Genomic DNA, 27,102 nt, shown 5'->3' on the forward strand with positions numbered 1-27,102 from the left:
GACCTGAATAAAATATTTCACATAAAGACGTTTATAGTCCACAAGAGAAAATAAGTCAGATTTTTTTTATAAAAATGACCCTGTTTAAAACTTTACATACACTTGATTCTTAATACTGTGTTGCTACCTGAATGATCCACAGCTGTATTTTTTGTACTGATAGTTGTTTATGAGTTCCTTAACCACCCCGCTGTTCTTCAGAAAAATCCTTCAGGTCCCACAAATTCTTTGGTTTTTCAGCATTTTGTGCTGATATAAATAGAATTCCAGGATGTACAAGGGTGTTGATTTAAAGTCACGGTCACCAAACAGCGTTTTATTAGAGGTGTCTATTGATTGATTTTCACAAATCAGTGGATAACTACAGTGTGGATGCTGTATAACGCCTCATAACCTCCATTCATCTAGTCAGGATAATTAACAGTTTGGCGCGTCGCCACCTGGTGAAATTACACCCAGGTGTTGCTGGGTAAAAAGTGATGATTGGAAGGAAAAGTCATGTTGCTGAATTAATGCAGCCTGCACTGATAATCAGGCTAATTTGTGGAATAGAGTAAATTAAGACATTTAAAAGCACCTTGTTTTTAGCCATTTACCAATAATGAAAATAACACTGTAACCTTTGAGCGTAAATCTCTTCTTTGTCTTTCATACTATGAGTCTAATTTAGTAATACCTATAATAATTTTTCAATTTGTATATTTACCACTAAGATAAGATTCAGAAGATTTAGTTTTAGACTCACCTCGACATTTCCAACCGTTCTTTAATATATAACACTAAACACTAGTGTTTTATCAGTACCAGCACTGACTTCAGAACTGGATCTTCCTGACAGAATCACTAGCGTCTCTTAAAATGTCACTGTTACAAGTCTGAACCTGTTTCTGTCAGCCATGATAGGAGAATTGCAGGTTGTCGGCTGTATCCCACCGTGAGAGGAGGGGAGGCACTCTCTGAGATTTACCCACAGGCGGAGTTTGGTCCCCTCAGGCCAGGCCTGACGCCCCGCTGTTAGACAGCACAAGATGTTCGGAGCCCACTCTGTTACACCTCCAGAAACCCGTGTTTCGACACACCTTACATCAGCCTCAGGAACAGCAGGAACATCGCTCGCTCTGTTTTGTGTTGATTACAGCAAAAAGGAGCAAGGGTGGGGGAATCTGATACCGAAAGCAGTACGGCTGCCTTTCTCCCCACCGCCTCCACGTCAAGGCGAGGTGAGAGAGAAAGCGCTCGAAAGCGAGGCAGAGACGAGGTGCTGTGGAGGCAGAATACCGCCACGCGGAATCAGGCAGAATCCATCCAATTATAAAAGCTGATTAACTGTGTCAATTAAAGTGTGATGGATGTCTGTTCATTTATTGAGCAGGGCAGAGGGAACGCCAGGCTCGGTCTATAGGCAACTTCGGTGATTGCCTCTTCAATACATCTGTTAGACCTGATAAAAAAAGTTGCACAGGGAGGCTCTGATAAGTGCAAAGAGGTTACCGGGTGAAATAAAGCAGGGAGGGAGATTGGTTCAGAGAAACTTATGGGATGAATCACATCCTGCATTTTGTTGGAGCCGTGGTCAGTGCTTGGTACATTCAGCTGTGAATAATACAATATAATGTACTATTTTTGGATATTGCTTTAAATGTAACAATTATATAACTCTTTATGTTATAAAGAGTAATATAATGTCTTCTATCTTTCACAATTGAACATTAAAAAAATCTAAATTGGAACTTAAGTGTAGTTAACAGAAATAAACCCATACACCACTTAACCATTTGTAGCTGTGGTTGTATTAAGTGATATAACACATATTAATTTAGAAATATATATTTTGATATGTTTAGCATGAGTTTTACTGAGCACAGCTTGATGTGGCATTTTTTATATACAACAATGTACTTTAATATTTTTATTTCACCATTTCTTAATTTGTGTAACTTAATTATGTAAATTGACAAAATGTATTTATGATATATATATATATATATATATACACTTTGGCTATATTAGTGACAACCTATTCATTTGTTATATAAATTCACAAAATATATGAATTTTATAAAATGTATCAATATATAAACAAATACAATTTAAAACTTCAGTTGTGAGATTTGACTTTTTCCATATAAATGTTCAATATTTTAAGTAGTTACATTTAATTAATTATTTTTTCACATTTCCTTCATTTGTTTATTTATTAGTAATTATTTAGTAGTAATTTGGTTATATAAATGAACACAATTTATGTAATTTATACATTTTAAATTTCACATATATAATGAGTATTTATATATATGAGATTTATAAAATAAATAAATATTTAAAAAAATACAGATTAAATTTGACATTTTTCATCATCAGGCTGGTAGAGCAGGACTGGAGGGAACACACAGCACAAACATACAAGACAACATTCAAGACCACACAACACCACTCAGCACAACACATGGAGAAACAACATGTTGTAATAAAAAGGGAAAAAGTATAAAAGAAAATAAAGCAAAACAAAAGGTAAAGTAAACATCTGAATCTAGACTATAAAAACTAAAAAATAATAAATCCAAATAAAACAAGACTAGAAACAAGACAGAAGAACTACAAAAAAATAATAATATGTTAAGTAAATATAAGCAAGAAGCTAAAAGGTATAAACCAAAAACAGAAGCGGATAAACTGCAGCAAGGCTACGAGGCAGGACTGGAATATAGCGCAACAAGTGAGTAACTGTCTCTATGACACAAGACAAACCCACAAACACTGGAGGAGAAACAGCACAATATAAAGGGAGAAAGGTAATGAGGGCCAGGTGAGCACAATTAGAAGAAACGAGGACAAGACAAGGGCTAAACAAGAGGGCGTGACCAAGGGAAACAAGGAGGTGGGACCACAGGAACACATGGTAGACATAAACAAAGACAAAGCCATGTGTTTAGACACAAGACAAACAAAGAAACATTAAACAATCCCAACACAGACAAAGCTGCCAGGGCAGAGCCCTGACATATATAAAAAAGAAAATTGTATTCAAATGTTGTCAGATTTGACATTTTACCATATAACTTTCAATATGTTCGATAATTTATTATTTTTTACATTTATTTTACTTTATTTTTTATTTTTTTATTTCACATGTTCTTTATTTATTAATAATTTGGTTATATAAATTAACTAAATGTATTTATTTAATGAATACAATTTGAAATTTCTCATATATAATTAAAGTTTATTAATATTTGTATTAATATGATTTTTTGTAATTATTTGCTTTAGTTATATTAGTGACAACTTATTAATTTTGTTATATAAATTCACAAAATATATAATATTTATAAAATATATCAATATATAAAAATACAGTTTAAAATTGTATTCAAGTGTTGTCAGATTTAACATTTACCATATAATTTTCAATATTTTCAATAATTGAATTGCATTTTTAAAATGTATTTTACATTATTTATTTATTTATTTACTTATTTACTATCTCAGAAACTGCATTTCATGATTCAGTGGAGTGCAAGTTTGCTTCCACTCTGGAGGGTTTTACAGATTCACAGACTCTTCAGCCTGTTAATCTTCTTTTTGTCATGCTATTTTCAGCACCTGGAGTGCACATGCTACAGGCACAAACCCAGCCCCCATCATGTTTCGGTTCCGCAACTGTCAGTTTATGATATCATAATAAGTCCTCCTAAACCATGACAAAGTCACTTTCCGCAGACATGCTTAATGCATCGTCGATACAGAGACGCAGGAGCGATTCCTGTTTGCCATGCGCTCAGTCATTCACAATTGACCAGCTGTCATGAAACAAGGCCTGATGTAATGCCACTTCCTAGAGCTTGGCCACCCTCCTGCTTGCACGGTATCATGTCGTATTGACAGAGTCATCAGTCAGACGCGTTCAACAAAACATGTCGAGACATGTTGCCGATGACCCCTGCGCGGCATTAGCAATACTTTGTAGTCACGTCAGAATAATGGAACTATTTGGATGAAATGAACTGGACCAGGCACCTGTAATCCTGAGCAGTGTAGATTGTCTTAAGTAACAACTCCGCTGATAGCAATGATAGGGTGTTTATTGCGACTCTGGTGATTAAGAGTGTGATGAACATTTAGAAGACAGCTTAATTAGAGTGACGCAGACTGGTATAATGGTAATTGACAGCACTGTTTTAATTGTCTGTGTGATTTTGGGCTTTGGGATGATTCTAATTTAATCATTTCCTCTGATAATCTCACTCTCGTTTAGCCCAAACAAACCAAGCAGAGAGTGTGAGGATGTAAGTGTGATCGTGAAAGTGAGTCAAACTTCCTGTGCAGTTTCGTTCACACTAATGATAAGTAAATACAAGGCTAATTGAGGGCTAAAAAGTATTTCCAAAGTAAATTGTAACTTTAAATTAAACACAACAATATACATAGGAAGCAGTGATTTCTGCCAAGTGGAAAACAGATAAAAATGGAATTTACTGTGTAACACAGAATGTCATGGAATTTTGGATCAATAAAGCAAAAGTAGGTCAGTACACAGTACAATATGGAAGGCCAAATGGTTCAAAAATGTGGATTTTAAATGTGGCTGTTGAATTCTTAAAAAATAATGTGTGTGCGTCTGGAAGGGAGAGAGAGTGGAAGAGAAAAAGAGTGTGCATATTTTTTTGTCTTTTTTGTCCTATTGTTTACTGTTTACTGGCCATTGTCTTTGTGGGTTTTGGTTATTGTGTTTTAGGTTGTAAGGTCCTTTGAAATAACTGAAATCATGTGGCAAAGTGATATAGACATATAATGTGGTCAAAACTATGTTCGCCATGGGTTTCCCTGAAAAAAATTGCACACCTTAGAACGTTCATCAGCCAATCAGATTCAAGCATTAAATCGCCCCATAGTATAAACATATTTAATGTGTATTTCACATTAATTGTGTGTTGTTTGCGCGTATTTAATGCATTGATTTTTCATGCGTAAACAGCACATACTTAATAATAGAAATAAACTTTATTTTCTATAGCACCTTTAAAGGTACATCTCAAAGCGCTTTACACAGTAAAAAAAAAGTAAAATATAAAAAATAATAATTACAGTAAAAAAACTGTAAAAAAAAAACATCCATATGACACAAAGAAATCACTTAAAAGCTATTCTGAAAAAAAATGTTTTAAGAGCAGATTTGAAAACACTAAAAGTAAAAAAAAAATTATAGGTTTAATGGTTAAAATTGTATTTATCAAAAAGCATGTCTAATTAATTGAAATATTTTAATAATCATCCAATTATAAAAAAAAATCACAAAATTTTAACTTTTCAAATTTAATTAATTTAACGTGAAATATGTGTATAAAACATGTTAAATATGCATATTTTACATGTTTTTGACGTGTTAAAATAAATGTGATTTTGAACCATTTGGCCTTTCACAGTACATGAACACATGAACATCATCTCTAGAACTGCTCAGCTTGGTTTAACTTATAGAAACTGTGACAGAAATATAATACTGAATGTAATGATAGTAATAGTAATGTAGTAATAGTAGTAGTAGTAATATACTATTAGTAGAATAGTAGTAGAACAGTAGTAGTTTTTTTTAATAAAATTTATTGTTTAGAGCTTCTTTAGATTATTACAGTTTAATGAAACCATTCAAATGGAATCCAGAAATCTAATGGAAAACATATTTTATAGGGCCATAAAAAATGTACTTTTTGTTAATAATTAATCTTAGTAAAAAATATATTTTAATTAATTAGACATGCTTTTTGATTAATACAATTTTAACCATTAAAACTAAGCCTAGAAAAATGAAGATGGAAAAAAACGAAATCCAGAAAAATTAAATCAAGGGGTGGGGGGTAGGCACAATTGGGGGGGTGGGGGGGTGAGGCAAATTTTTTGGGACAAAAACATAAAATGGATTTCGATGTGCCCTATATAGACATGAACAAACCAACACACGTTAAGTAATTTAAAACTTCTGGCAAGATCTTCTGGCAAGATAGATTGCCAGTGTCTTTGTGGGTTATGGTTATTGTGCTGTTTTAGGCTATAAAAAAAATAAATCATGTGGCAAAGCATTATATCGATGTGTAATGCGGTCAAGACCTGCCTGGAACTATGTTTGCCTTGCATTTCCCTGAAAATAATTACACCCCTTAGAACATTCGTCAGCCAAATAAGATTCAAGCATTCAGCGGCCCTGTAGTATAAATGTATTTAATGTGTTTTTGAACCATTTGGCCTTCCATATTACATGAACACATGAGCTCTTTGCTTTGAGAGTCACTTTATGAGCATTTATAATTTCTTGTGAGAAAAACTATCATCATATCATATACAAACAGAAACTCAAAGTTCTTCACAGCAACCCATGAAAATAAAAGTAAGCTGTGACATGAATATTATTTTACTGAATTTAATGATAGTAATAGTAAATTAGTTTTTTACATAACATTAGTTGTTTAGAGCTGCTTTAGATTATTACAATTTAATGAAGCCATTAAAATGGAATCCAGACACTAATGAAAAACTGAATTTGGTCAAAATAAATCTGAATGGGGTGGGAGGGGGGGTGTCAGTTTTTTTCCAACTTTTCATAAATTGGTGTTAAATTTTCAAAATTGCATTATTTCAATTAATTACACATCCTTTTTGATTAATAAAAGTTAATTTAACTATTAAACTAAGTCTAGAAACATATACAAAACAATAAAAAAGACAGAATTAGGGGGAAAATAAATACATAAAATGGTTTTGGGGAAAAAAATTAAAATGCATTTCTCAAGGCCCTATATACACAAGAACGATTTTACAAACTAACACGCATTTTGTAATTTAGAACTTGATTGAATTTGATTGATTGCTTAAATGATTTGTATATAGTATTTATATAGATATGTATTACTCAGCTTTAGATGCATTTCTAACTTTATTTATTTACTATGAAGCACTTTTCCCCACATCCCTAAAAGGAGGTTTTGTCAGATATAATTTGTCAGCAATTTCTCCCTGAAGTTTTTCAAGTGTTAAAGACACGCACATTTATTCTTGTTTTGCCCTTCTGTTGACCCCACTTTGTGAGTACAGGAGGGGACTACAATGCAGGACGTAATGCTCAGTGATATGGCCCATATGCACAGCTGTGACTCTACCCCCGAATTCAGGAGTTTTTGGCTGAGCGATTCCTCGTAGCTTTTAGCTGTCAGTCCATGCAGCATCTAAATAGGCCTGAATACGCCTCTGCAGTCTCTCTTGTCACAATACAGAGCCACTGGGTCTCTCCCAGCGGTGAGCGCAGACACCTCTACCACCCAACAAATCAGCACGCCACAGAGACAACCTTCACAAATCACATTTCCCACCGACACAATTGATTAGAATAATTTTGGAGGCCACATAAAGCTGCAGGCCACAATGAGAGAGGGCACATGAAATTATGTGGATTCATAAGGAAATCTGCTTTGTGTCAGAAAAACACACACACTCTCTTTGCATGTCTCTTTCTCTCACTTGCTCTCTTTTTGGAAGGAAGTGTCTTTCAAAATCACAGCCATAAATTCAGCAGCTTGAAGAATGCTGATGTAGCAGGCTGCCAGCAAACACTCCCGTCTTTCCAACTGCAGAACAACCCACTGAAGCACAGATATGATTACCTTTTTAAGGAGGCGGCAGTGGGGAAGCTGCACATCTACTGAAATGTTTTCCCAGCAGTTAATTCTCTTACGCACAATGCCAGCCAAGTCAGGTTTAGGTAATTGTGTTTGCTAATAATTTTACGCTTGGGAAAAAAAAAAGAACAATCTGGCCGAATTTGGTTAACGGCAGATTACAAAGTAATTCACAAGGAGAACAGGTATTTCATTCAAAATTGACATTGATTATCACTTTACGCAGTTTCAGGCAAATGTTTGTGAGTGGAATACTGCATGCACTACAATTTTTAATGTGAAACCGTACACATTACATATTTAAAATAGTTCTATATTTGACGTCATTGACCTCTTTATGTTGTATGCCTAATTCAGTGCAATTTTCTCTTTTGTTTACTGCACTCTTTTGTTTACTGCAAATTTTGCAATTTCAGTGGGCCTTACAGGGAATTGATACTTCTATTAAGCAAGGAAAGATTAAATTGATCAAGAATGATAGTAAACACATTTATAATGTTACACAAGATTTCTATTTCAAATAAGTGATGTTTTTTTTTTCCCATACAAAAAGATTTTAAGCAGCACAGCTGTTATTAACACTGATGATAATAAGAAATGTTTCTTAAGCACAAAATTACCATATTACACTTATTTCTAAAGGATCACATGACACTAAAGCCTGCAGTAATATATTTAGCTTCACTCAACACAATTATGTTGTTTTTAATAAAAATCATTTATGTATTTGAAAGTGTTACAGAACCTGTTGAGCTAAAATAATTGCTGATATTCTAAATATTATGAATGTAAACCAGATCTACAGTCTGCACCAGATCAACAATCCCAAATTTAACATGCTTACATATTTTACTTATGGCTTCTAATATCCACCTTTTTAACTCATTGCTGACCAAATAAATAATTGAATAAATAAATAAGTTTATATAACATTTACATTTTAAAATAAATAATGAGTATTAAATAAAAGTACAAATACATTGCGTTGTTTTTTTACTTTATTATTTTTTATATGAATTATCAATATTTTCAAACTGAAAATCAGCAAGCTTTTATTTTGGCGGGTTGCCGGAAAGTAAGTATAGGCATTGCCGGTTTTAGCCATAGACTGTAAAAAATATGGACGTAGTATCCGTGACGTCACCCGTAGGATTCTGAAGCGCTAATTTGAAGCTCATAGTGGGCGGGATTCGGCCGTCGCCATCTTGTAATCTCGTCGTCGCGCGTCACTCCCGGATAATCAAAAATGGGCAAAAAGGCGGGATGTGGGTGGAGCTGGTTGCTGAAACCACGCCCGCCTAGAGCGACAGTGGTGACAGCAGCGGCAATCCCCCTGTCACTCAAGTGGCCACGCCCTTAATTATGCTGAACTTTAAGGCTTAATATAACTTAAACCGATGAGTTATAAAAAAATGTACCCCCCTCACAGTTGACATGAAGGGCAAAACTAGCTTTATAGACCAAAACCATTTTTTGAACCAGGCTGTAAACATACTTTTTTCTGCTGTAAAGTTGGGCATTTTAACATGGAGTGTCAATGGGATTGACTCCCTTTTGCAGCCAGCCTCAAGCGGCCAGTCGATGAATTGCAGTTTCAGTCACTTCCGTGTTGGTTTCACGAGGGAGACCGGAAGGTTGCCCCTTGGTTTTAGCGCGTCCTCCGGTGGTAGTGTTGGAAGGCTGCAAATTATGGATGGGCGATACCACTTATTTTGTTTTCGATACGATACCGATACTTTTAAGGCCAGTATCATCGATACCGATACGATACTTCTAAACTTAACTTTTAAATTATTACATTTATTAAATTAATAAGAGTAAAATATGTAATTATACCCTTAACTTTATGTTTGAAATGCATTTTAACATTTAATATGCCTTAACTGCAACTAATTAACTTTTATTTTTTACACATGGTTAAAATATGTTTACTGTAGTGGTAACTACAAAACCTGTAATTGAAAATATTTAGTTTCATAAGGGGCTGCCAGTGACAGGCTGTTGCACACATAAAATACAACATTTTTATTCTGACAGTGTATAATTTATATTAACATTACTACAAAACATGATCAATGAACTTTAAGTGTTAATTTAAAGAAATGTAATTGCACAAATTACGTAGGCTACAATAGTTTGTTTATTGTGAAATAGCTCAAACATGTTTTTATTTTCTGTCCTCTGATAAGCATTGTTCTGGGCTGCTGTTCCCAAAAGCATCAATGCTTTGCATTGTTAAATAAAAAAACCTTGCTTTTTGTTAAATAAACAAAATCACTGGTAAATAAAACACACCTTAGTATCGATATTTTTAATTTGAGTATCGATACTTTCGATACTCGCATCAGTGTCGATATATCGATACTTTAGGATCGATATGCCCATCCCTACTGCAAATGTCATCGGTCTTGTATAAGTAACCCTTAATTTGCAAAGTAAGAAAGAAATTACAGTATTTTACACCTCAGAAGAAATAATAGTCCATTTTATTACGGTTACATTTCTTAAATAACACATCCTTGATGACGTACGCAGCTTACAAATGCGACCTCCAGAGGACGCTGCCTCCGAAATGAGTGTCACAGTTTTGCATTTTGCTCTGAAACCGGCTGATTGATCCACCTTTTTCTTCAACGCAGACTTCTGGTTGATTAGAATAATCAAGTGAGTAGAATAACAACGAGCAGTAAACGGTGAAACTGTTTGCACTACAAACTAGATAATACATTCAAATAACATGGTAAGACGCACCAATTTGCAGTATCAAGCAGCAAAACCAGCTGTTTTGTAGGTGAATACATTCAATTCGAATGGAAATCTTATACAGCATAACAGTTAGTCGATCTAAAATGGTTAGTGTGCATTAAAATCTGTCAACCATGTTGGTACGCACATGAGCGGTCTAAATGTATTTACGCAGTGGAGATATTGAAACGTGTTAAAGCTGCTAAATCATATAGAGAAGGACTTAGTATTTAGGAACGGGTGCAATATTTTGACAAACTACAGTTAATAGGTGTTAAAGATACATACGAGAAGTATTAATTAAGATATTAGCCTAATATTTCACCTACCTGACTGGAAATGATAGAAACAAACACGAATGTTGTCAAGGTTCTTGCCCAGGAAATCCTAGTTCAGTTTGGCCAACCACAAACGCCTTTTGTTCCTCAGAAAATTTTTTGCACACTTCTTCTTGATTTGTTAAAACTTTTGTCAGTCTATAGTACTCCAAATATTTGTCCTGGTCTGACTGATTAGTACTGCCCAAAACATGACAATAATTGATTATTTTCCTCAGCAAAAAATGTGAGTTTCAATCAGTTCAGTGGCATTGTTTACGTTCAATCCTGCTAATATGGCCGATTGATGATGTGTCGTGAAAACACATTTTGTGTGACTATTACTGACACGTGTCTGTTTTTTCTGTCTTTGCGCAGCGGCATCGGGTGCTGAAGATGTGGCCTTGTATGTGGGGATCGTGGCGGTGGCTCTTTGTCTGACTCTGCTGCTGATCGTTCTGGTGCTGGTCTACCGCAGGAAGAAGGAAGGTCTCGATGCAGATGTGGCCGACTCCTCTATCCTCACCACTGGCTTCCAGCCCATGGGCATCAAGCCCACCAAGCCAGGTGTGTGGGCACCGCGCAGGGCAGCCCGCAGCAGTAGGCTATTGTTTCTCTACACTATCCACCCCTCGTCACGGTGTTTCACACCCATCCTTTCATCCCAGTGCCCGTGTTCCTGTGCCACCTGTGGCCATACAGCAACTCACAGTCTCGTGTATGTGCGGTGTTTGCGTTAAATGGATTTGGTGTGACATCTTCACAGTTGCAAACGATTGTGGTCGGTTTTACGTAAATCACATCTTTGAAGTCATACGTGAGAGGAGACCTTCACTCGTCCGCCTGCTACCGTGGGAAGTGATTTGGTAATAGTAGCATTAAGCTGATTTCCATTGATCCTCCCACGAAACAAATCTGCCTACTGCTGTGCACTTTTATTTTTACATATGTGAAATAACTGAAATGGTGAAATACGGAGTTGAGGATTTGAACCTGAATAAAGCCACATAGATAAAGCTTTATTTAAAGTGTAAAAAATTTAAGCCGTGACTGCCAGGCTTTCTTTAAACTCTGTATGGAATTGATTGTGGCTGCTAAAGAGGAGGAGGAGGAGAAGGCATTGATTTATTTACGAGTGAGTTTCTCTCAGCGCCGAAGGCCCGGCTACATCCATGGATTTGTGCATTTGCACTGAATTTCAATGTGTGCTGTGCACTTTTAACCACCGTGACCTTTCGAATCGTTTTTCACTCATTTCTTTCTCTCCGTTCCTACAGAAAACTCTCATTTGCTCACCATCCAGCCCGATTTGACTACCACCACCACAAGCTACCAGGGAACGCTGCGATCTCGCCACGAAGTCACTGGGAAGTTCTCGGTGAGCAACGGCCCCCTCCTGGAGCCTCTTCCTAACGGCTCCCACACGCTGCACAATGGAAAACTGCCCAGCGACCCCAATGACTTCATGAACCGGCTGTCCTCTCAGACGTATTTCAAAACGCTCCCGAGAGACAACGTCAACACCTCCTACGGCACTTTCAATTTCCTGGGTGGCCGCTTAACCCTCCCCAACACGGGTAAGATTATACGACTGCAAACAGTACGCAATGTTTTTTGTGTTTAGTCAGGAGTGTTGTGAAAGAGCTCTGGAGCTTTGTTAAACTGCAACGTTATTATACCGACATGGCCCAAAATGGAAGGGTGAAGTGATCCAATTACACGGTAATCCAAGCAGTTTTATGTAAATCGGGACACGAGCGAATGCGAACACCTTCTAAAGAGGTTTTTTTCAAGTAACGAGGCAGAGCGGGCAAAGAAGCGCTTCCATTTATATACTAATGATTGTGTTATGACAATGACGACCGTTTTCCTTTTTCGACGAAAATAGCTGTAATTGGGGAACGTCTTGTTTTATTTCCCTTTTTTTTTTTTTTTTGAAGGATACCTCAGTGCAACTTCCCTGAGCCGAGCCAGTGACTTAGTTGTCAGCCGTGCCATTGTAAGCCGATATGCAGTGTGCGCATTCATAGTGCCTGCAACTCTATCCACTCCAAGGACACCACCAGAGTATATTCAAACCAATTAGTCTCCTTAATCACAGACAGAGGGTTCATCAGGCTGTCACATTATGAATCACTCGCGGTCAAAGAGACAGCTCACGAGGCAGTGGAAATGAAATAACCAGGGCTCCCTCAGCTAAGAACATTGCCCTTCAAAATACAATGGTTGATACCTGTTATCCGTGACTGTTTTGAGGATGTTGTATGGTTTATGCCACTGTGTTCATCTTAAATACATTTATTTTAGACTAGACAAGTTATACGGCTAAGTTTATTGTGTAGAGTTAGGGGTAGACTAATTATGTAATGATTGTAATAGCATGTAATAGTATACTATAATATTTTATTTTATTTTAATTATTTGTTTATATCTAGATATATTTACCAAAATACATTTGATTTTAATTAAATTTGAATTGATTATTTAATCCAATTTCAGATAAATGCAGAAGTTGGTTATTTAGGATTTATTTCTTACTTTTACAAGGTATTTTAAAAAAAAAACCCTCAAATAAATAAATTATGTAATTAAATTAAAAAAATACTTAGAAGAAATTCACAATATGTTTTATGAAAGTGCACATTGTTTAGTTTTATAGCCAACATTATACTTTATATATACTTTTGAAACAATGTAAGCCATGATGGTTTGACTATTTGTTGAAAAGAAGGAGACATGATTATTTTAGACTAGATAAGTTAATACACAGCTAAGTTTAATGTGTGCAGTAAGGGGTAGACTAGCTTTATAATTATATAATAATTGTAATAGCATATAGTAGTGTATAATAATATTTTAATTATTTATTTATAGCTTTTTTTTTTCATTTTTTGTCATCTTTAGTTCTAAAATAAATTATTTATTTTTTAATTTGGGGGGGGGGGGGGGAATTTACATTTAAATTCAGTTAAATTCGATTGAATTGTTTGAGATCCAACACAAATACAGAAGTTTGATTATTTAGGATTTATTATTTCTTACTTTTAAAAAATTACAATATATTTCATGAGAGTAAATTTACAATGCATTTTCTGAAAGCGCACATTGTTTCGTTTCACAGCCAACATATTAACTTGTAAGCTATGTTTGTTCAGCTGTTTGCTGAAAAGGGAGAGACTGGATCTCTTGTAACTTTAATCGAATGCCCCTGCCTTAGGCACTTCCTGCAACTGTCCACATCTCCAGGGCATGAAGTGAAAGAGGTTTGGAAGGTACACATGGTAGATGGCATCTTTGACCTTGACTGTGGATTTGTGTAGTGTCAACCACATTTACTTCTGTCACATAGAGGCCCGCTGTGAGCTGTGACAAAAGCGGCATTCAGATGGAACAAATGAGCCTACCTTGTCTCTTTTGTTCCTATTTACATTAGGAATCAGCCTGCTCATCCCGCCAGAGGCCATTCCCAGAGGGAAGATTTATGAGATTTATCTCACCATTCAGAAGAAGGAAGACATGAGGTAGGTCCCTGGAACCAATCTGAGAATCTGCCTCACAAAGAAAGGATGCACAGTTTGAATCAGATTTTAAAAAGGCCCAGCACAGAGCGTCGAGCGTAATTGAAGTCAATCTCCACATGCCGTCGTGCATGATTGTGTGAGTGTGTGTGAGCCGTTTGCTCGGATTTATGACTAATGCTGGCTTGAGATATCAAAAGCTTGTGTGTATGTGTTGTGTCTTGTCTGTTATATGTAAATGAGCCATGGGCCGCAGCGAGGGAAATGTTCTCCTGTTTTAGATTTTCCTGTCGGAATGAAGCACCAGGTAACAGTCTGGCTATTTTTTGCTCATGCATTCATGCAGTGTTCACGACCAGCTCCCTACTGGGCTTGAATGCAGAGTGTGAAAAGTCAGATCAGAGCACCACAGCCCTGATGAATAGTGGAACCTCATCTTGTTAAAGGGTCTACTCTGGGCTTGACATTGGCCATCCATCCAAACCCTTTTGGTTGAATCCTGACCATGTGCTCCCCGCTCTTCCTCCCTCTAGATTACCCCTGGCTGGGTGTCAGACGTTGCTGAGTCCCTTAGTGAGCTGCGGACCGCCCGGTGTGATGCTCACCCGGCCGGTCATCCTCAGTATGGACCATTGCTCTGATGCGTGCCTGGAGAATTGGGCCATCCGTCTCAAGAAGCAGTCATACGAGGGATCGTGGGAGGTGAGTGATTGTTTGCGTTTGTGCATTTGTATCTAGCTACATTACCAGTCAAAAGTTTTTGAACAGTAAGATTTTTAATGTTTTTTTAAACCAATCCTGCATTTATTTGATCCAAAATACAGCAAAATCAGTAAAATTGTCAATTATTTTTACTATTTTAAATAACTGTTTTCTATTTGAATATATTCTAAAATGTAATTTATTCCTGTGATCAAAGCAAAATTTTCAGCATCATTACTCCAGTCTTCAGTGTCACATGATCTTGTAGAAATCATTCTAATATGCTGATTTGCTGTTCAATAAACATTTATTATTATTATCCATATTTAAAACAGTTGAGAACATTTTTGTTTCAGGATTCTTTGATTAATAAAAAAATAAAAAAATCAGCGTTGATCTGAAATAAAAGCTTTTGTAATATTATACACTATACCATTCAAAGGCTTAGACTCAGTTTTTCTTTTTTTGTAAGAAATGATAGAAATTAATACTTTTATTTAGCAAGGATACATTAAATTGATCATAAATGATGATATAGACATTTATAATGTTACAAAGGATTTCTATTTCAGATAAATGCTGTTTGTCTGAACTTTCTATTCATCAAAGAAACCCGAAAAAATACTGCGTAGTTGTTTTAAACATAATAATAATAACAACAATACTACATGTTTTTCGAGCAAAAAATCTGAATATTAGAATGATTTTTAAGGATCATGTGATTGGAATAATGATGCTAAAATTCAGCTCTGAAAACAGAAATAAATTACATTTTAAAATATATTCAGATAGAAATGAAGTTATTTTAAAAAGTAAATATATTTCAACATTTTACTGTTTTTGCTGTACTTTGGATTAAATAAATGCAGGCTTGGTGAGCAGAAGAGACTTCTTTAAAAAACTTTTGAATAAATTACATAAATAATTATGTTAATTTAATGATATATTATATTATATTACATTATAGTTGAATTATATATTTTATATGATTTAATTATATTGTATTTGTGTATGAAATATTTATTTTATGTTACATTTGTTAATATTTAACAGTTTTAAAATCTATCTAATACGTAATTTTAATATTTATTGATATGTGTTATGTTAAATTAGTAATTTATATTATTTTAGTACATTATAGTTGAATTATATTTCATTATATATAATTTAATTATATATTTTTATATTAAATATTAATTTGTATTATAAAACATTAAACAGTTTTAAAAGATAATATGCAGTTTTATTATATATATATATATATATACCTAAAATGTCTTATATAAAAATTGTCTTATATAATCAATTACACGCACACACACACACACACGTATATATATATATATATAAATTGCACAATACTAAATTGCTCAATACTAAATTAATATCCATTATTTTTATTATTATTTATTCTTTTTGGGTGGGGGCGGTTGCAATTAAAATCTGCGTGGCTCAAAAATCTGAATGGCTTCATTACATGTTTTTTATTTTTTGTTTTATAATTTTATAAATTGCTTTACAGTAGACTATTAACAATTGGAGTGTGTGGGAGAAAATGTACTTGAATAAACAAAAAAAATCTTTCAAAAAATAATTTGAAAATAGGCGCCATTGTCTTTATGCAAAAGTTACATAGAACATTTCTTGAAAGTGTATCTCCTGTAAAGCGAGTGGTGACACCATGTGTTCTGAGAACAAATTCCATCAGCGTGCCGATAAATAAAGACTCCGTTCTATACGATTGCGCCTCGGTTTAATTAGCGTTGAACTGTACGTAGGTGGAATCCATGCTGTACGTTCACCTTTCTCGCCCTTTCCCATCTCTTTCCCTCTCATCATCCTGTTACTGAATTGAATATCTTATGGAGGCAAATGGGCTGTATCGTCATAATCATTTGAAATAGCCTCTCCGACAATAAAGCCCTGAAGTGTCTCCATCAGCGTACTCCTCATTTCACCTATCTCTCATACGTTCACATTTAATCTCCATTTAATTGTATGGATCTTTTCCTCATTCCATCCGATGGCCATCAGCACCCACCTTTACACTGAGCCGGGGCGAGTCCTTCATTACGCCTGATGGCTTTTCCAAATCTGCTCTGAACCGCGTCGGGTCGGCACGAGATACATCAGGCGCAAAGACAAGAAAGAGGAGGAACCTAGGGGAGGAAGGGCGGAGGAAGAGACTGAAGGTCTTCTTTCATGTTTGATACTGTGCATAAATTATTCAGGCTCCTTGGTGTGGCAGCAATGGGGCGGCAGTAGAATGAATAGGCCTGTCTTAGATAGAGGGTAGAGCAGCACTTTTAATCATCCCCTGCCCCAAATATAGCCCATCGGCGGCAGGTCGCCGTTCTTGGCCAGGTACAGCAGACAAAAGAGGGAAAAAACACAGCGAAGTTTGTCCTGGAAGGAGCCTTGGCAGACAGACTCGCAGCAATTAATTTCTCCAGAGGACGCAGATCAGCAAAACGCGAGCAGAAGAGAATGATATATAGTCTGTGTCGTTATCGAACCGTGGGATGATTATTTTAGTCTGTCTGTCTTTAAAAAAAAAATGATAATGGATTTTTTTTATTATTATTATTATTCATTCATTTATTTATTTGAATGAATAAATAAAACATTAAAAAATAATTTAACTTAAAGTTAAAAAATTAGGGATCGGTTAAAGTCAATATTTTTTTATTTTATTTTATTTTTTAAAATTAAATATTCAACAAACCTCCAAAAAATAATTGAATTTAAAGTTCAAAAATTTGTGATCCACTGAGGTATTTTATTTTATTTTATTTTTGAGTTTAAAAACTGTAATAAGCTACAGCCAGGTACAGCAAACAAAAGAGGGGAAAAAACATTAAAATGTATTTTATTTTATTTAAATTTTTCATTTTTTGTGAAATTTGAACAAACCTTCAAAAAATAATTTAACTTAAAATTTAAATATTTTATTTTATTTTATTTTATTTTTGAGTTTATACTAATTACTCAGCAAAACTGTATTAAAGTACAGACAGGTACAGCAGACAAAAGAGGGGAAAATACATAAAAAAAAATATTTTATTTTATTTTCATTTTTAATTTTTTGTGAAATTTAAACAAACCTCAAAAAAATTATTTACCTTAAAGTTTAAAAGTTTAGGATCCGTTAAGGTCAACATTTTCTATTTTATTTTATTTTATTTTATTTTATTTTATTTATTTTATTTTATTTTATTTTATTTTATTTTATTTTATTTTATTTTATTTTATTTTATTTTATTTTATTTTATTTTATTTTATTTTATTTTATTTTATTTTATTTTTAGTTGATACTAATTATTCAGAAAAACTGTAATAAGGTACAGCCAGGTACAGCAAACAAAAGAAGGGGGAAAAAACATAAAAATGTATTTTATTTAAATTTTTTGATTTTTGTGAAATTTTAACAAACCTCCAAAAAATAATTTAAACTTAAAATTTAAATATTTTATTTTATTTTATTTTATTTGAGTTGATACTAATTATTCAGCAAAACTGCATTAAGGTACAGCAAACAAAAGATAAAGATAAAACATAACATTTTATTTAGCTTTATTTTATTTTTATTGTGAAATCTGAACAAACCTCCAAAAAATTATTTAACTTAAGGTAAAAAAAAATTGGGATCTGTTGAGATCAATATTTTATTTTATTTTATTTTATTTTATTTTATTTTATTTTATTTTTGAGTTGATACTAATTATTCAGCAAAACTGCATTAAGGTACAGCCAGGTACAGCAGACAAAAGATTGAAAAAAACACAGCGAAGTTTGTCCTGGAAGGAGCCTTGGCAGACAGACTCGCAGCAATTAATTTCTCCAGAGGACGCAGATCAGCAAAACGCGAGCAGAAGAGAATGAAATATAGTCTGTGTCGTTATCGAACCGTGGGATGATTTTTTTTTCTGAGTCTTTAAAAAAAATGATAATGGAAAAAAAAAAACAGACTTCATTGTGGTCAAATGGAAAACGGCTAGTGCCAATACTAATTTCACTGATGAAGATAGTGGCTTATTTTATTGATTGCTGGATGTAATTTCCTGGCCTGATCCTGAGGTGCATGACAGTAGGGCTGCCTCTCTGTATTTGATTAGATAATGGTGTGAGCGGGAGAAAAAGAGAGAGACGGTGTGCGAGGAATCTTTCTGATGAGCTTCCTGCAGAAGGTTCTGTCGCCACATATCCCACTTGCCTTTTCTCTAATTAAAGCCACTCTGGGGAGCCATTATGTGATTGTATCTGACCGGAGACGGTGAGAAAACGCTGTGTTTCCTCACAATAGCCTTGGCCTTTGCTAGAGTCACGTTTTCCGACAGAATGCCTTTTCTCCTGATTTTAAAACATTTTTTCTTTGCACTAGCCTATACGAGGCACACTCGAAGGCATCTCTGATGTCTGTCAGGATTCTTACGTCCAATTAAAGTAATTAACTCGCCATGCCCTGACGGGCTCCGTATTGCGCATGGCAACCTGTTAATTAGTTTATTCTCCTGGTTATTAGTAGAGATGCACCTCAAACTGTCAAACGCGCTAACTGATTAAGACAAAACAGTGGGGTGCAAAATGACGTAAGGTTTGTTGTGGCTTAGCAGCGGATAAAGTAATGAATATGGGGTAACGCTTTACAATAAGGGTTCATTTGTTAACATAGAAGTATTGTTAATAATGTAGTTACTAATGTTAACTAATGAACCTTTTTGTAAATTGTTATTAAATATGGCTTAAAATAAGTGTGAAAAAGTGAATTATTAATATACATAGTGATGTGAAATTTGAACAAACCTCCTAAAAATAATTAAAGTCCCAAATTTTTATTTTATTTTATTTTATTTTATTATATTATTTTACTTACTATTTTTAATTTTTTTTAATTTTTTTTTTTTGTGAAATTTGAAATAATAAAGAATAATTTAACTTACAGTTCAAAAATTTGGAAACAGTTGATGTCAATATTTAATTTTTTTTATTTATTATTTTATTTATTTATTTATTTTTGTAAAATTTAAACGTTAAAAAATTATTTAACTTAATCAGTTGAGGTCAATATTTTATTTTATTGTATTCATTCGTTCATTCATTCATTCATTCATTCATTCATTCATTTATTTATTCACTCTTTTTTTGTGTGTGGAATTTGAACAAACGTCCAAAAAATTATTTACCTTAAAGTTTAAAAAAATATGGGACCAGCTGAGGTCAATATTTTATTTTATTTTATTTTATTATTTTATTTTATTTTATTTTATTTTATTTTATTTTATTTTATTTTATTTTATTTTATTTTATTTTATTTTATTTTATTTTATTTTATTTTATTTTATTTTATTTTATTTTATTTTATTCTTTCATTCTTTGTGAAATTTATTTATTCCAAAAAATAATTTACCTTAAAGTAAAAAAAAAAAAAAGAAATTAGATCAGTTGAGGTCAATATTTTATTTTATTTTATTTTATTTTATTTTATTTTATTTTATTTTATTTTATTTTATTTTGTTTTGTTTTGTTTTGTTTATTTTATTCATAAATAGTTTTTTTGTGAAATTTGAACAAACCTCCAACAAATAATTTAACTTAAAGTTTTAAAAAAATTGGAATCAGTTGAGGTCAGTATTTATATTTAAGTTGATACTAATTAAGACATTATTCAGCAAAGATTCATTAAATTATTCAAAGTGGCTTTTTTTTAAACCTTCTTTTCATTGAACAAACCTACAAAAATATAAAGCAGTGCAATTGTTTTCAACATTAAATATAAGAATGTTTCACAAGCACCTAAAAGGCATATTAAAATGATTTCTGAAGGATCATGTGACATTGAAGACTGTAGTAAAGGCTGCCGAAAATTTGTTTCACAGAAATAAATCACATTTAAAAAATTACAATGTAAAACAGATCTTTCGCATTTTAATAATATTTTACAATACTGGTGTTTTTACTGCATTTTTAAACAAATAAATTCAACATTGGTGAACATAAGGGACTCAAAAACATTTTAAAAATCCTACAACCACAAGCTTTTGAATAACATTGTACATTGAAACAGCAACCCGAAAACACATCTGGTGACCTGAACTAGTAAAGTCGATTTTGCAACTGAAAGCTACGTGAATTTAATGCAAAAATCGATAAATACCCTTTTCATTTAAAAAATAAATAAATATGCAAAAATATTTATTTATTCATTCATTCAGTTTTATTTTTAATTGTTTATATTAATGTAATTGCTTCTTTTACTGTATTTAACTTTTGATATTTTCATGTAACAAGTCAATCGGGGGAGTAGAAATTTCACACAAATTGTTCCCTGCTTGTCAGCATAAGAACGGGAGGCTCTGATCACTTCGTGGCCACTACCATGTGTGAACATCCAGGATGAACTCCTGCTATTAGTGTCTCATTAGAGCACAGAACACAGCTCATTATGCAGATCTTTCAGTTTCTGCTCAGCCAGATCACCTCACTGTATCTAAAATCTGACACCGAACATCCTCAGGGCAGGAGTTGACCATCTCTCCAGTAACTCCACTGACACAGCCGCTCTCTGCCCTCCTCTCTGATCCTTGTGTCATTGTCTCATTGGCTCCTCAGGATGTACTTCAGCTTGGTGAGGAAGTGGTTTCAGAGCCGTACTACTGCCAACTAGAGGCGGAGACGTGCCGGGTGTTCACGGAGCAGCTGGGCCGCTTTGCTCTGGTCGGGGAGTCCCTCAGCATGGCTGCCGCTAAACGCCTAAAACTGCTGCTGTTTGCTCCCGCCTACTGCTCCACGCTAGAGTACAACATCCGCGTCTACTGCATGGATGACACGCAGGACCTGCTAAAGGTGAGGACTTTAAAGGGATAGTTCTCAGAAGAAGAAAAAAAGTACCCCATGATTTACTCACCCTCAAACTGTGCTAGATGTATATGACTTTCTTCTTTCAGATGAATACAATCGGAGTTATATTAAAACAATGTCCTGACTTATCCGAGCTTTAAAATGACAGTGAATGGCTGTTGAGATTTTGAAGCAAAAAAAAATCCATCATAAAAAGTCCTCCGCATGGCTTCGGGGGTAAATTAAGACCTTCTAAAGCGAAGTGATGCGTTTGTATGAGAAAAGCATCAATATTCAAAACTTTACAAACCATAATCTTTAGCTTCCACTAACTCTCATACGCAGGTTTACGAGAGAGATTCAAAATATACAGTTGAGGTCAAAAGTTTACACCCCCCTTTCAGAATCTGCAAAATGTTCATTATTTTAAAACTTTATTAATTTAAAAATCAGGGTAAATTTAACTTACGTTGTCTTCTGGGAAACATGTAACTATCTTCTGTAGCCTTTTAAGGGCAATTGTAAATAAAAAAAATATGATATTTAGGCAAAATAAGATTATTCTGTTCAAAAGTTTACACCCCCGGCTCTTAACGCATAATTTTCCTTCTAAAGCATCAGTGAGTGTTTGATACTTTGATACTTCTGTATTAGTTGCATATGAGTCCCTAAGTTATCTTTAGTGTGAAAAGATGGATCTCAAAATCATACAGTCATTGTTGGAAAGGGTTCAAATATACAAAAATGCTGGAAATCCAAAGAATTAGTGGGACCTGCAGGATTTTTTTTTTTTTTTTGAAGAACAGAGGGCAGTTTAACTGTTCAGGACAAAAAAGGACTCATGAACAACTATCACTATTCATATAACTATAAAAATCTTATTCAGGTCAGTGCTAAATAAACAATAACATTTATTTTGTATGATCCTTCTTATTTTGGTAAAATAATTAACATTTTGCCAATTCTGAACCTCAACTATACTTGTACTCACTCTAGTTACTCAGCTAACAAAAATATGTTGTAAGAACATTTTCTTAATGTTCCTGTTAAGTTATGAAAACGTTATTTCTGCTCAAAATATTGGTCTGGTTATGTGCTAAAGTTTGGCAAAAATATTAAAATTAGATGTTCTCTAAAGATTCAGAAGCAAGTAGTTATATTGAAAAATGTTAGACAAGTGTCCAACTTAAAAGGTAAAAAAAAAATGTTTCATAAAAGATGACATTTTAAGAACATTATTAAAGACCAGATAACTTTGAACAAACATTCTATTAATGTTACTGGAAAATACTTGGAATGGTTCACCCAATTTCACCCAGTTTACTCACTCACACTCGTGTTGTTGTGATTTTTCTTTCTTGCTTTCTTTTGTGGAACACCAAAGGAGAAAATTAGAGGATGTTTTCAATGTCGATTCAATGTTTTCATGGAAAAGAGCATGAAAGGAGTTTTTAAATGCTTTGTGTTATGTGAAAGAAAGTGTCACACATGTTTAGAACAATTTGTAAAATGTGTGATGACAGAAATTTCATTGTGGGGAGAATTATTCATTTCATTGCTCTTGACCAAAGATGTCTTGCAGTTTGTGCTAGTTAAGAAAAATGATATAAATATAATTTAGTTTCCTCCAAGGAAGCAAGGGAGGCAGTGCCTCCTCAAAATACTGGATGAGAAAAAAAAAAGTATTAAAAATAAACACCTATATTACAAAATATAACATTAAAAAGTGTAAAAATCTATTGTTTTTCTAAAATAAACAACAACAACAAAAACAGGTAGCACAGAAGAACACAAAAGTGGCTTGTAGGTGTATTTTCATGTTTAATGTATTTTCAATCAAATTCATAATTTCATGTTGAGATTAATGTTTTATATATAAAATTTTAAATACAGAAATATTAAAATATTTAAATAACTGAGAAGATACTTTAAAAAATCACTGATTTAATTACTGAATCATATCATTCATTTGATTCGTTCGAACAGCTGATTCATTCAGCAATAAAACAAGTGACTGTCTTTATGAATGGGAAATTGAATCATTGACTCATTAGATTAATTTAAAAACGCACGTTCATTCATAAACAAAACAGCACTGTGTTTGAATGGAGATGCGCAGCGGCTCAGTTGTGACAATAAATCTCTTATTTACTCTCTCTCTATACTTTTCAGTTCAGTATATGAAAGAATTGATGAGATATGTCTGTGACCCATTACTCAACATTGCAAAAACACCTTTGAAGCTCCCCTCAGGGCAAACACAAATATGCTGATCGGGTCAGTCGCACATGGTACTCCTAAATATTTTTTCATAGTCGCACGCAATAGTTTTCAGTCGCACTGTTAGAGCCCTGGCTCTTGATAAAAGTTTATTGATTACATTGTTAATGTAAAAATATATATATTTTTTCCTTTTTCTGATAGTGTAAGTAATGTTTATTTAATGCTGATCACCAGCTATGCATTTTATTTTTTTACTTTTTCTTTCTTTTTCATCAGACAAAGACAGTTTTTCAGTTCCTTCTGGCGTACACTTATTTTATTTTTTTTTGCTCCCCCTCCTAACAGATCAGGAATAATCAAGAGCTAATGCCAAAGCAGCCTCCCTCGAGGAGCACGTCTGAGCAGACTGTTAAGATTTCATTTGCATGCTTAATTAGTAAATGAAAAGGAGAGACTCTCTGGTCGTGGCCCCTGAGCTCCGCTCGGCTCTCACTGTCAAAGTAAGAGGGTCTGTTCCCTGCTCTGCCCACTCCAGCCTCTGAGAGTCTTCCAAGAAAGATGACCTGCCCTACCCAAAGCTGCCCTTTGGGCCTCACTAGGGTGGGCTGTCGGGGAAAAGAGATTACGAAAGAGATGCCAGGAATTTGCCCGGTTTGTTTAAAATGAGCTCTTAGCAATGCAAAGATGAGAAGTGCTCTAGTGAATGATGGGTGTGAGCACCTCCCTCCAATTATCTCCAAAGGGTTCATGAGAATTACAGAACAGTCTTGACAGACTATTCTGTCAAGTGTTGAAGTGGTTATTTGTTGGACCCCCCCACCCCCGCACCAAAAAAAAAAAGACCTATTTATTTTTTTATTTTACACCAGTTGCTGTTATTTAGTGATTGAAGGTGTGGACATGTGATGTGCTTTTATCTATAGCCGGGGTGTTGAGCTGCTAATACAGAAGCTTTTTTAACCCATGACCTCCTTTCATACTAACCTTGTCTTTGATCAGTAGTGGGCCGCTCAAGGGGAACCTTCATACGTGGACGGACTCAGTCATGCAATGCTCTTGTGTGGTGCTGCTTTCTATGAATCCACCCTATCTGCATTTTTCACTCCCCTCAAATGCACAGACTGCTGCGGTGAGCCACAATGGCCTCATAGGATATGCAGTTTTTTTGCACTGTGGTTTAGCGGGGAGTCGAGCGGACTAGATGCTGATCTTTGTCAGTATAAAAAAAGAGAGTTTTTGTTCATAAGGCCAGAACCATACTGTGTGCAAGTATCTGAATGCGAATGCTTTTGCCAGATAATGTTAAACCTATAAATGTAAATTTTTAGATATGTAAAAATGCCTATTCTGGTCTGTACTTCTAAACAATATTTGTATTTTGAATTACAGCACAAATGAATTGTTTATGCTGTATTCTTTAGACAACATTAGACTTTTGAGTTGCTTTAAATAAAAGCATTTGCTAAATTAATTAATGTAAAAAAAACTATAACTATAAAGTTTTAATAATCATTAAATTCTATGAGAATGTGAAAAGTCCACACTACAACTGTAACATACAAGAACAGTATCGTTGAAATCACACACGCCAGTTTTACTAAACAGGGCAAATTAGCGTTAGAGCACAATTCCATAAAAGGGAAGGGAAAATTCTGCGTGTGATTTACTGACCACACGCACATTAAAGAACACAGACGCAGCCAGATCATTTCCATAATGATTAGTGCAATCTACCAAGAGTAGTGCAAAATACCGCCGACTTTAAGACATGCTTTTTTGGGCGTTAAATAATGTCGCAAATACCAGTAATTTCACGAGCGTAAACAGTAGTGAAATGTGTTGTGCGATTAATTTTAATACTTTTCTCCCATAAATTTTGTGTCTGAAAGGGAAGCACCTACAAATACATATTCGATAAGGTCAGATGCCAAATTAACTTTGTCCATGCCTTTTCAGCGCTAATTCTTTACTGCACATATTTAGTAAGTCCTGACAGTTCTATTTGAACACCTAAGGCAGCTTGCGCTGGTACAAGCTGTTAGTAAAACTGGCCCTTAGACTGATTTCCAGCTAATGAACGATAAAAACATTGACAGCCAATCCGAATCAAGCCACATTTAGAGAGCTGCAAACAGCATTTAAAGCTGCGAACGACGATTGTGCACAAACATATAATGAACAGAACATTATTATGATATGTGTTTTTTAGGGCTGATGCCGATACCGATACAATTACTACAGATCAAGTAGACCGATAACCGTTATTTTGAAACAATATGTCTGGTGTAAAAATGAAAATTTATGTCAAAATTAAGATTAACAAGGGCTCTGAAAAAACTTTATTTACATGCTTTTAAATAATTTTATCCACAATCGGTTTTGAAAATGACTGTTAAAATAACTGTAAAAATGCTTAATATTAGCGCCAATAAATGGCCTCTGATAATCGGTCGAACCCTAGCTCATAATCAGATTACAGTTATTTTTTTATAGATTACATAACTACATATTATTCACACAATGGCAGATAATTATTTATAATTTATTGATTCTCCCTAATTCTACTTTTTTCTCTTTTAAATTTTCCTTTCTATAAATCCTACTGTGTCATACCATTTAACTTTGACTATATTCACAAATGTCGTATAAAAACGTTGCAAACCGTGCTTATGAATTTGATAGAAAATAGCAACTCTCAAGAATTTTAAATTTGGAAGACTTCTGGGAGACGTGTCATTGTTCTCATGTTTAATAATGTTCATGTAATGAAGGGATTCACAAATTCGTTTTTGTCAACTAAACCCCTTAAAATATTTGATGGAAATATCTCTGCTTAAGTTAATATTTCAATAATTTAACAACACATTTGAATATTTACAGTTACAGTTCACATTAACATGTAGGTAAAGAAAAACAAATCTGTGTTTAGTTTTCAAGGGTTTAAATAATTTTTATGATTTAATTAATTATAGCTTTTTATCATCTAACAAACCCATTGCAGTTTTTACAGTATGCCCACTTTGGGAAACCCTGGTTCAGTGTAACATTTAAGACATTTTATGATGTTAATATAAAAATGAATATATATATATA

General features: G+C 34.0%; 1 protein-coding gene across 1 annotated transcript in view; it reads left to right on the forward strand.

The window, feature by feature from the left end:
* unc5a (unc-5 netrin receptor A) overlaps positions 1 to 27,102 on the forward strand; it is a 279,601-nt gene that overhangs the window by 228,112 nt on the left and 24,387 nt on the right. Inside the window, exons 7-11 of the mRNA XM_073820581.1 lie at positions 11,108 to 11,296; positions 12,007 to 12,306; positions 14,163 to 14,250; positions 14,781 to 14,949; positions 21,559 to 21,792. Coding sequence (XP_073676682.1) covers positions 11,108 to 11,296; positions 12,007 to 12,306; positions 14,163 to 14,250; positions 14,781 to 14,949; positions 21,559 to 21,792 — 980 coding nt within the window. The remainder of the gene's footprint in view (positions 1 to 11,107; positions 11,297 to 12,006; positions 12,307 to 14,162; positions 14,251 to 14,780; positions 14,950 to 21,558; positions 21,793 to 27,102) is intronic.

The sequence above is a fragment of the Garra rufa genome, chromosome 16, assembly GCF_049309525.1.
Source record: "Garra rufa chromosome 16, GarRuf1.0, whole genome shotgun sequence".
Classification (NCBI taxonomy): domain Eukaryota; kingdom Metazoa; phylum Chordata; class Actinopteri; order Cypriniformes; family Cyprinidae; genus Garra; species Garra rufa.